Source organism: Globicephala melas, chromosome 2 (genome assembly GCF_963455315.2).
Source record: "Globicephala melas chromosome 2, mGloMel1.2, whole genome shotgun sequence".
NCBI classification, from domain to species: domain Eukaryota; kingdom Metazoa; phylum Chordata; class Mammalia; order Artiodactyla; family Delphinidae; genus Globicephala; species Globicephala melas.
The window spans coordinates 62,705,843-62,718,081 of record NC_083315.2 but is presented as its reverse complement, the minus strand read 5'-3'; the positions used below and the strand labels follow the sequence as shown (position 1 = coordinate 62,718,081).

Here is a 12,239-nt window from a genome sequence, read left to right as displayed (position 1 = left end):
TCTTACAAGGACCCTTCCGATTACATTGAGCTCAGCCAGATAATTCAGGATAATCTCTCCATCTCAAAATCCAGGATAACTTAATCACATCTGCAAAATCCCTTTTGCAGTATAAAATAACACATCCCAGGTTCCAGATATTAGGACACAGGCATCTTCGAAGGGCCATTATTCTGTCCACCACATGCCTTTTCTCTTGGTCCCCTTCTGCTTCTGCTAACACAGCTTTCACCTGTAAGAAAAGAATAATGAACTCACACCTAACAATCCACTTCTTCCCTGTGGGCTCCGCTGACAGAGCCAGCAGCTTTGCTTGCCTCTGCTGGGTATAGCACAGCCCCTGGCTGATATTTCTTTACCGAATGGTGACGGAGCCCACCACCCAAATGGAGACTGTCTTTTCCATCTTTCAGACAGAAGGGTCTGCAGAAATATTAATACGAATCGCTCATAATCACTCACACGCAGAGTCCTCGCTATGTGCCAGACACTGCTGGGCCCTTCACATAGACTAACTCATCAAATTCTCACAACTGTGCTCAGAGGGAGGTACTGTTATTAGCCCCATTTTAAGAGTAAGGAAATGGAAGCTTAGAGAGATTGAGTTACTTGCCCAGGTCCCACAATGACCTCAGGTCAGCCTGGGTCACTAGCCCCTGCGCTTATTACACTGCCTACAGGTGACCTGGTCCAATACCTGTCCTAGGAAGTGAGGGGACAGATGTGAGACCTGGCTGTACATCCTTCTCTGGGCTGCACATTGGATAACCAGGTTATCTGATTGTTACAGGTCAGGGAGGAGCCACCCGTCACGTGGGGTGCATGTGTTGTCCAAACTCCAAGTCAGCACACTCAGCCTGAAAGAATTTTTAAGCCATTTCCAGGAGCAATATACAGTCTGAGAAACCAAGTTCAGATGGGGAAAGATTGAGATTACTGATGCTGATTTATAAGGACAGTTGGACAAACTATTTGAAATCATATAGGATGATGACGAGTCTCAGCTAATGGGTAGCGTGTGGTTCTGGGATCAGCTGCCGGGGCCAGGGCAGGCCAGGAGGGGTCAGCTGTAAAGAGTTGGTGAGGAGAGGCAATCTGGACCAGGCTTCATCCACCGTATCAGTGGAGTCAGGAGGCCAGAGCTTGAATTCAATTCTGCCACTTTCTTGCTGTGCGCCCTCAGGCAAGTCAGTAACTTCTCTGAACACATTCACTGTCTACAAAATAGAGAGGGAAAAAATACACTCAAAGGTTTTATGTGGGAGGGGGAAGGTATTGAATAAATTAGGTGTCCATCCTAGCACAGTGCCCGGTACCTATAAGGTACATAAAAGATTTTAAAATGTTTTATCTGATAACATCTTGGACAGTTTCCTTTATATCAGTATGCTGGTCTTGATTCTATTAGTTTAATTTGCATATAATATTTTAAACTATGAAGTATTATAAGTAGCCAACTAAATAAGAAAGTGCTGCTGAAAGAGTAGAGAAAGCTCTAAGGTTTAACTGCATTTTATAGTAACCTTAGGATTTGCCTCCTTATTTTATATTAAACTAATGAATGCTTGAACACTATTCAATCAAAACAGAAATATGTAAAGTAAAACGCGACTGCTCCACGACTGCCAAAACTTAGAAGCATCCAAGATGTCTTTCAGTAGGTAAATTTGGATAAAGGAACTGTGGTATATCCAGGCAATGGAATATTATCCAGTGTTAAAAAGAAATGAGCTATCAAGCCATGAAAGGACACGTAGGAATCTTAACTACATGTTACTAAGTGAAAGAAGCCAATCTGAAAAGTCTGCATATCGTATGATTCCAAGTATGTATGTACGGTATTCTGGAAAAGACAAAACTATGGAGACATTAAACAGATCGGTGGTTACCAGGGATTAGAGGGGAGGGAGGGATGAATAGGCAGAGCCCAGAGGATTTTAGGGCAGTGAAACTATTCTGTGTGATACTACAATGGTCGATAGATGTCACACATTTGTCACAACCCACAGAATGTACAACACCAAGAGTGAACCCTAGTGTAAACTATGGACGTTGGATGATAAGGATGTGTCAGTGTAGGCTCATCAGTTATCACAAACGTACCACTCTGGTGTGGGATGTTGATGGTGGAGGCTGTGCATGTGTGGGGCAGGAGAGATACGGGAACTTTCTAGACTTGCCACTTGATTTTGCTGCGAACCTAAACTGCTCTAATTAATATACGTATTTTATATTATATATATATATGTCTATTTTTTAAAAAAGCAGTATTCCCAACCTCAGCCCTCTCCCAGCTTCCCAGAGGGAATCTCTCTTTACAATTTGGTTGGGACCCTACCCAGCCCTTTCCGTACGTATACAAACATGTATGTGGCCAGTTTCAATATTTGTCTACAATATAAGTGTGCCAGGAACATCACATGCCAGTCTTTTCCATAAGCCAACATAAATCTAACCTCAATTTGAAACTTCTCTGAAACTGGTAGAATAACTCAATCTCAGTCAATCTGGGGGCTCCCACACACACCCCAGATAGAGGAAAGATACCTGTCTGGCAGGTCTGTGGTGCTCAGGAAACCCAAGACCTCAAACACCTGCCACTCCTCACTTTGGAGATCTCTCTCTCTCTCTCTGTCTCTCTGTCTCTGAGAAAGCGCTCTCTCCACTTTTCCCTCCTCCTTTCCCTGGGCTGGCCCCTCTGGGACCTGTTATCCTTACTGGGAGCTCAGGCTTTCCCTGTGGGAAGGAAGAGCTGTTAACTTCCTGCACCTTTCACTTTCACTCCTGCAAAAATCTCAGACAAGAAAATCTAAGAACTTGGCCACTTGGACTAGGAGAGGAGGAGGAACAGAGATAAAGAACAAAACACAAATTAATCTCTCAAGGGCTTCCCTGGTGGTCCAGTGGTTAAAACTCTGCTCTTCTGGGCTTCCCTGGTGGCGCAGTAGTTGGGAGTCCGCCTGCCGATGCAGGGGACACGGGTTCGTGCCCCGGTCCGGGAAGATCCCACATGCCGCAGAGCGGCTGGGCCCGTGAGCCATGGCTGCTGAGCCTGCGCGTCCGGAGCTTCTAATGCAGGGATCATGGGTTTGATCCCCAGTCAGGGAACTATGATCCCACATGCTGCAAAATGTAGCCAAAAAAAAAAAAAATTAGTCTCTCAAAAAGTGTCCAGCCACATCTGTGTATGTGTATACAAACTGAATTGCTGCTGTGCTCTTTTCTTTCACTAAACAACCTATGGGTCATATCTCCATGTCACAACATGTATTCGCTTCATTCTTTTAAAAAATAGCATAATATTTCATTCTTGGTTGTAGTATAATTTATTTGAACCACTACCACTGGTAGACATTTAAGTTACTTTACTGTTTTGCTGTTTCAAATTAGGAACCATACTTATACATACCGCTTTATATAAAAGAATGCGAATATTTGTATGACAATTGTCCTGGAAACTGAATCCCTAGGTCAAAAGGTATGTGCATTTAAAATTTAGAGAGATATTGCCAAGTTGCCCTCCAAAACTTTGCGTGTATTTGCAGGCTCACCCAGTGTGCAAAAGTGTGTTTTCCTGCACCTTCAGCGAGGGGTTTAGGGATTTAAGGGTTTCCAAAGTTTATTGTTAGGTAAATAGAGTTGCTGTCGTTAGTTGCTTTCTCGTGTAGTTCTTTAATTAGGAAGGAAGCTGCGCGTTGTTGTGTGACTTTTGACTGTGTGTATTCCTTCTCATGTGAAAAGAAATTGCCTCTCCCTGTGCCTTGCCCGCTTTCCCTACTGTGATGTTCATCTTTTTCTTATTCATTTTTAATAATGTTTTTAATATTAGGGAAATTAACATCTGCCGCTTTTAAATATATGTGCTCTGAATTAGAAATGATCTCATGCTACCTAATTTCTAATGTTGGAGCCATTGCCTCTTTACAACTCACCGTCCAAACCCATCTTCTGTGGTGTGTGCACTTGCCTCTCCTAGGGGAGCCCTTCAACGGCCAGCTGGTACCAGAAGGGGGGAATCAGCAGGAGGGAGAAGGGAAAGAGGGGGACGAAGAGAAGGCAGACGTGCACGGCGGGGCACCTGAAATATTCACCTCGGAATCAGCACAGACCTTCCCGGTCAGGCATCCTGATAGATTCTCTCCCCACCGGCCGGACAATGTGGTACCACCAGCACCACAGACCCCACGGCGGAGCCGGGATCACAACTGGAAACAGCTGGGGACAACGGCATGCTCGACAACCTGCGGGAAAGGTGAGCTCATGTGCGGGCTAGGAGGGTCTCTGCAGATCCCCGAGCAGGAGTGGGGAACATGCAGGTAGGCCCCAGGCACGTGGCAAAGCTTCCCCTCCTTGAACCTGACTGTGAGGTTGCTCGTCAGTGTGAGGCTGTGTTGGGGGTTCCCAAAGACCACGCTCAGGCTCGGTGATCCACCCGAAGGACTTAGAAAACTCAGAAAACCTGCCGTGCTCATGGTTCCAAGTTGTAACAGTGAAAGGCTACAGATTGGCATCAGCAAAGGGAGAAGCACGTGTGACAAAGTCCAGGACACACCAGGCGCCAGCCTCCAGGTATCCCCTCCCAGTAGAGTGGCACAGGGATGCACTTGGTTCTCTCAACAATATTGTATATGAGCCGAGTACTGCCAACCAGAGAAGCTCACTCCAGCTTTGGTGTCCAGGGGATTTATTGGGGTTCAATCACATAGGCCTGTAGCTCCCACATTAGCTACTCAACCTTTAGCACCCCAGAGGTCAAACTAATACAACATGGCCTAAGGCCTCAGGCATGCAAAGACAGGCATTCACAGAAATCACATTGTTGTCAGAAACTAGCTTGTCAAACTGACAGAGCGCAACCCAAGATCTCTGGCATAGAAAAACTCTTATCAGCAGAATATCCCAAGGGCTCTGAGGTTGTCTCCAGCCCTGGTCAAGGACCAGTCCTGAATACAGGTCTCTCTTTGGAATATGCAGGGTCTGAGCAACCCAGGCCTGCTGAGTTAACCCTTTCCCGCACAGTGTGTTCATTAATAATCAGAGAATACACTCACCTAGTTCAAGATTTACAAGCTGACGTACGAGTCAAGGTTGTGGAACACTTACACAAATGCCATTCAAAAGTCATTCTCAGGGCTTCCCTGGTGGCGCCGTGGTTGAGAGTCCGCCTGCCAATGCAGGGGACACGGATTCGTGCCCCGGTCCGGGAAGATCCCACATCCCGCGGAGCGGCTGGGCCCGTGAGCCATGGCCGCTGAGCCTGCGCGTTCGGAGCCTGTGCTCCACAATGGGAGGGGCCGCAACAGTGAGAGGCCCGCGTACCGCAAAAAAAAAAAAAAAAAAAGTCATTCTCAGATCTAAGGATTTCAGAAAAAAAGAATGCTTTGGGAGCTTGCAGTGTTAGTTAGCTAGCTTTTACACTCCACAGCTCCATTCTTCCTCCTCAGTAAATTCTTAATCTTGTATTTGTCCCATTATCTTAAGACCAATCAACTCAGAACACCTGGAGCAAGGCTGTAGCCTAACGAAGTCAGTTTATGCAGCAAAGGGGACCACACACCAGTGGGAGCATAGGGCATCTCTCCAACGGCAAGAAAAGATCCAGTAATAGGATTTAGGGGGAAAGGTGGAGTCTAGGTGAAATTTAAATAAAGCAGGGTTGTGGACTTCCCTGGTGGCGCAGTGGTTAATAATCCACCTGCCAATGCAAGGGATATGGGTTCGAGCCCTGGTCTGGGAATATCCCACATGCCACGGAGCAACTAAGCCCGAGCGCCACAACTACTGAGCCCTCGTGCCACAACTACTGAAGCCCGCCCGCCTAGAGCCCGTGCTCCACAACAAGAGAAGCCACTGCAGTGAGAAGCCTGCACACCACAACGAAGAGCAGCCCCCGCTCGCCGCAACTAGAGAAAGCCCGCGTGCAGCAACGAAGACCCAATGCAGCCAAAAATAAAATAAATAAATTTATAAAAATAAATAAAGCAGCAGAGTTGTGATAGGCTTGAAGCAAAGCCTGGCTGTGTGTAAAAGGGTCAGTATCAGTCTGGACTGTGATGTGGACTCATGGTCCTGTGTCCTTGAACACTCAAAGGCAAGATAGATGTGGGATGTGGTGTCCAGAAACCCCTGACCTGATGTTCTGCACCTGGGTTGGAAATTGATGCTGCTTTTCTGTTCCAGGTGCCTTAGATCCTCATTGCAAGGATATGTATAACTGTGCAGTCATGATTTCCTTCACATACATGGTGATAGCCTCCTGCTTGTAGTAAAGTGCTATTTGTGACTGTAAAACACCTGTTCTTTGAGGGCAGGTTACCATAGAAACAGAGGCTGTATCCCTGAGGAGTTTCTGCAACTGGGAAACATACCTCCAGCGTACTGGTTTGGGGAATTTTTTTCCTTTTCTTCAAGAGACTTGCGTCTGAGAGTACAAAACTTGGAAACGATGGCATAATCAACACATGGAAAAATCTTTCATGACCACCTTTAACGCTTTTATCTTTTTCGTAAGAGTGCTGACTTAATGGCTTTTGAGGATCGAATTTAAGTCTTTGGTTCCTCTTGGGGTCTGGAGCCCTTCCTGCCTGGAATCTTTGCTGGTTCCATGATGGCTTCATAACTGGAGTGCTGATTTATGGAGGTTTTATTGTGCTTATACTTAATACTTGCGCAGAGAATGTGAACTGGAGAGTCATTGTGCCAACTTCTCTTATAAGCCTTATGAGGGAAAGTTAAATGCCTGTTAAGAGGCAGAAAGCTAGAGATAATTATGCATTAAGGCCAAAATCAGTTTAGTGAGGATCCGTCCATGACGCCATAGAGGTAAGCAGTGTGAAATGAAATGTACTTGACATAGGAGCCCAGGATCAAAAGGTTTTTTTTTTTTTTTTCCGGTACACGGGCCTCTCACTGCTGTGGCCTCTCCCGTTGCAGAGCACAGGCTCCGGACGCACAGGCTCAGCGGCCATGGCTCACGGACCCAGCCGCTCCGTGGCATGTGGGATCTTCCCGGACCGGGACACGAACCCGTGTCCCCTGCATCGGCAGGCAGACTCCCAACCACTGAGCCACCAGGGAAGCCCCCAAAAAGTATTTTGATAGTGCTGAAATAGTCTGCCATTTAGGTAGTGGTGTGATGCCTGCTAACTGAAACAGATACACTCAGAACTAAGTGAGATCAGGTGAAAACAGATGCACTCAGAACTAGGTGAAAACTAGGTGAAAGGATAAAGATTGTTATGTGGTTTGATATCAAGGGTGGCATGTATAGAAGAGTGTCCTCCATTTCATGTCTTTAAAGACAGCCTGGCCCAGCCTTTCCAGTAGGATGAGATGTAGGCCTGTCTGGAGACCATAAGGCATTGCATTGTGGACACAGTGGGACAAGGACAAGAGCATGTGCCATTTGCCACGCACCCTGCGTGCTGCTCACCCAGCCTTGTGTTCACTGGACTCATCCAGGTGGTCATTCAACAGTCTGTATCTGTTCTGTACCAGGCATGGTGGAGGGACCCCTTTGCTCCCTCTAAGGTTGGCTCCCAGCCAGCGATGGCCTCAGAGATGTCAGGGCAGGGAGGCAGTGTGGATGCACAAAACATTTAGCTCATCTCATGGTCGTCAGTGGTAGGGACAAGTGTGCCGTGACCAAGAAATTCTGAGCCTGCCAGGGCTGTCCATCTCTTTTCTACACAACCCAAGTCCACTTGCCTCGTGATCTCATCATTTTCCCCACACAAACCCTCTCCCAGACTCTCCTCCAGCCCTTCCTGGCAACACTCACCAGACCACACATTTCTGTGCCTTGCAGATTAAAATTCCAGCATCATGATAGCATGATCACGGGGGGGAGCCCTGTCACTGGTGTACAAGAGAGGCCCATACTCTGTCCAGTCACTGCCCGGACCTCTGTTTATCTGGTCAAGCTCCTGGCTTGGCCCAGTTGATCCCTTACGTTCCAAGACTAGAGTTATTTAATTTTTTCTTTCTTCTTATTTTGTCCATCTCTCCACAATGCCTCACTGACCTCTACACGGTCCCCTGAATTCACTGACTTACCTCCTTTAATGTCCACTGATTACCTGTGATACAGTCCCCCCTCCAACGTAACATACTTCTGTTTAGATCAACACGTTGAACGTACAGCCCAACCAAACTGATCCCAGATTGTTCCTGCTACCTGAAGCCCAGCGAGCACCTGACCTCCCCACCCCATTCTTGCTGGCCAGCACTTAGAGGGCTAATTGTGTGGCATGCTTGGACAATGAAGAGGTGGCCAGATACCATTCTGAGTGATAGTCTCCCTTTCTGCAGAAATATAAACTGACCCAGAGAAAGAAACCTTTTCGGTCATTGGAGTCAAGAACTACAGATCTAGTGTTTTCCCACCATCGGAGACAGAAAGAGTACCTCTGAGTTTGTGTCCTTGTCTAAACGCTGGAACTGGACCAGGGGGAAGGCAGGCAGTGGCCAAAGTGCACACAGCCCCAAACAGGACCCATCTTTCCAAGGCACAGAGCATTCCTAGGGTAACTTGTATCCTTTCAGCTAAAGATACTCAATCCCCCCCTCATTAGTGCCAAGCAGTTGGGGTAGTTACTTTTGCCTTCCGAGCCACAAACGTGTAAGTAGAAAAGTTAAACCCGCATGGTCTGATGGGAAAGGGATGGGCTGAATAATAAAATTTTTACTTAAGCCCTTATTAACTGCATCCCAATGAGTATCCTGGAAGCTGTGAACTGAATCTTATTCATCTTTGTAACTCAGCACAATGTCCTTAATATTTGCTGAATTTCATTAAAAATCTCTTCTTAATGGAAGCAGATATGTTACCGGACAAAATTTAATTCCACAAAAGTTTATGCTTCCTATTAATTTTATAGCCAGTACTGCTTTTTTTTTAACACCTTTATTGGAGTATAATTGCTTTACAATGGTGTGTTAGTTTCTGCTGTATAACAAAGTGACTCAGCTATACATATACATACATCCCCATATCTCCTCCCTCTTGCGTCTCCCTCCCACCCTCCCTATCCCACCCCTCTAGGTGGTCACAAAGCACGGAGCTGATCTCCCTGTGCTATGCGTAGTACTGCTTTTTACTCAGCTAATAATTATGCTTAATTGGAACATTATTTTAAAATAATGGTCTCAAGTTATAGCTGCATTGTAAATGTTTACACCCATAGTAGTTTAAACAAACGATTGTTTCTGATTCAAAACTGTCTTACAAACTGTCATGTTTTTTACAAGAACTACCTTCTGGCTCGGTGTGTCCCACAAAATCAGCTTAAAGAAGCATTGGAACACTTCGTGGCTACTGAAATATTTAGAGACACATTCAAAGTTATCCCTCTAGTTACAATTAAAATTATAGCAAGTTGAAGTTGAGAAACTCTAAATGCCTGGCCAATTAGCAACAGAACTGAGACAAAGCTGTAGGCTAAATGCCCGTGTTCTACCCAGCAGGACTCAGCTACTGGCCTAGACTGGGGCCGGGGGTGGGTGGAGTGGGTGCACAGTCATTTATGAAAAAGCATCTTACACTCCAGACGCTCGGGTTGCGCCTTCCCCCAGTTACGGTTCTTTGTAAACACCCAGTAGTAATACTTCAGTGCTGCCACCAGGGGGTAGCAGAGAGAGAGAGAGGCAGGCCGAATTGAATCAGTTTTGGTTTTGTTTTTTCCCGTTGAGAGCTAGAAATTTCACTGAACAAACTTTGACTGTTTCTCCAAAATAGGTTATGCCTTATTAAGTATGAAACATGAGGCTGTGTATTTAAAACATACAAAAAAAACTTAAGCAGTCAGTATTTTTTTTTAGCAAAGTAACAAAAACAAATGTTAGACCGCTGATAAATATTCACTCAACAAACTTTTATGGAGCACTTACTCCCCTGCTGTACTGGGGTTACAGGGTTGAGCAAGCACCAGTCCTGTCCCCTAGAAACTCACCATCTCATAGGAGGCAGTCACATACTCAAATAACCAAAATTCCACTGGATCAGTCCTTTACTGGGGGAATGTGTAAAATGATTTACAAAGGCGAAGCCAGCTGCTTTTCTAGCCTCTCTTGAATCTTCTTGCTTCTCTGCCCCAACCTGACTGTTGCTTCAACAGTCATACCTGGCTCTTGCAGGCCAATTTGCCATGCACTTTTGTTCCAGTTCCACGGCCTGGACAGAGCCCCCCTCCAAGACACACGTGTGCACAGCTATCCAAAACCAACCCTCTCTCTGCAAAACCCTCTCTCTTTCATGTCTGTGGAAAGTTATTATTTGTGTTCATTTTATAATCATTCCCCTGCCTATCGATCTTTCTTGTTGTCTTGAACTCTTAGGGGAATTGTTTTTATCTGCCTCTGAACAAGTTCAAACCATGTCCACAAATAGATTATAAGGCCTTTGAGGGCAGGAACTATTCCTGCTCTTCTTTGCCCCGGACGGTGCCTAGGAAATCCCTTGTGCAGGAGCTGCGTGTAAACTCAGGAACGGAGGAGTGTGTGTGCGTGAATCGTTCTGTTGCTGAGGCTTTTCTTCATCAGCATCCGGATCTCTGCGCATCTGCGTTCATAGCCCAGCATTAGAGTGTGTTCTCCTTGTCCCTGCAGGATCGCAGTACCCTATTTTTCGCTGTGTGAACAGAAACACTCACGAAGAGGTTCCTGAGAGCTACTGTGACTCGAGCATGAAGCCGACCCCGGAGGAGGAACCCTGCAACATCTTCCCTTGCCCAGCCTTGTAAGAGGGCCTCTGCCTGTTTTCAGCCCACTTCTAGTTGCTTGTGCATAGGACCCTAGTAGCAGATGTAATCTAATTTTTAAATCAGCCTACATCTGATTTAGAAACAGGAGACTTAGTCTATGCATAAAATGCAATCTGTTTAGCAAGTGCACCTGGCTTTCAGGATTCACACAGGAGCTCACAGCCTTTAACTGCTCAGCACACTCCCAGGAAGCCTTTGGTGAACTGGAGAAATTAGGTTTTAGCTGGCAAGGAAAACAAAGAGGGGAGCAAGGAGTTACAATCCAGTGCAGTCAGTGCTCAGGCGAGCTGTGTACAGAGAGAGACTAATGTAAGTCACAAATACATCTGCTTGGGGAGTGTCTCAGGAGAGGTCTTGGTTCAGTTATTGAATAATAAATAGGACACTTTTAGAAGAACAAGGAGGGAAAGCCCTAAAAGGGGTCAAAACATAATTCTCAAACTAATAAGAACATAATTCTCATCCGAAGACCTAGTGCCCATGTGCCGATGTCTTATTTAAGGAAATGACAAAGCAGGATAACAGAGGAGAATATGTGAAACTGATATGTAAATAGTTCATGAAAAATAACAAAGGTTGGAAGAAGATTTCTAAGTTAGTTCCAAAGTGGGTTAATGTTCTGCAGGGTAATAAAACTCATCTTTGGAGTTATTTTTCTGACGAGATAAAAATCTTTTGTACGTTCTTGGTTTTCTATAATTTTACGGAATCTGGGCCCTAATCACTGGGAAAGAGAATATGGAACAGAGCCACATTCTTTATGGAGTCAGACGGCCTTAGGCAGACTGCCAGGCACTGCTCTGGGCTGGGGATCACCCATAACAATTCTGACGCTTCTTTGTAAGTTGGCTTGGCCAACTTCTGTGTAAGATGCTCTCTTCCTGTTGACTGAAGTGACCGGTCCCTCTCGATCTCTCGTTCCTGAGCTAGCTGGGACATCGGGGAGTGGTCTGAGTGCAGCAAAACCTGTGGCCTGGGCATGCAGCACCGCCAGGTTCTGTGTCGCCAGGTGTATGCCAACCGCAGCCTGACGGTGCAGCCCTACCGCTGCCAGCACCTGGAGAAGCCCGAGACCACCAGCACCTGCCAGCTCAAGATCTGCAGCGAGTGGCAGATCCGGACGGACTGGACCTCGGTACGCAGCAGGCCAGCCTGCTCTGGAGCTCCCCCTCCAAGACCTACCACCACCCTCCTGCCTCCCCCCTCCAAGACCTGACGTGGGAGAACCCTGGATTCTCCAGGAGGACCCCTCCTGTGGGGTTCTGGAAGGACTATTCTGCAAACCATAAGATGTGCCGATAGGGCCATCCTGTCATCCTGATAGACTTAAGGGCCAACTTTCAGGGTGAGCCCATGGCAGCCGTGTGCACACAGGTGACCTCTCTCTCCTGTGTCACGGTGGAGTGAAGGCTGGCAAAGGCTGCAAGAGCCAACTCCTCCTTCCAATCGTGCTCTCCCATTTTATAGATGGCAAAACTG

The 12,239-nt window shown here is 46.5% G+C and overlaps 1 protein-coding gene across 3 annotated transcripts in view; it reads left to right on the top strand.

Annotated features, from left to right (window-relative positions):
* THSD4 (thrombospondin type 1 domain containing 4) overlaps window positions 1–12,239 on the top strand; it is a 628,347-nt gene that overhangs the window by 598,849 nt on the left and 17,259 nt on the right. For all 3 annotated transcript variants that reach the window (XM_070044883.1, XM_030875085.3, XM_060294046.2), the window contains 3 exons: window positions 3,977–4,252; window positions 10,606–10,735; window positions 11,691–11,895. In XM_070044883.1, the coding sequence (XP_069900984.1) occupies window positions 3,977–4,252; window positions 10,606–10,735; window positions 11,691–11,895 (611 nt within the window). The remainder of the gene's footprint in view (window positions 1–3,976; window positions 4,253–10,605; window positions 10,736–11,690; window positions 11,896–12,239) is intronic.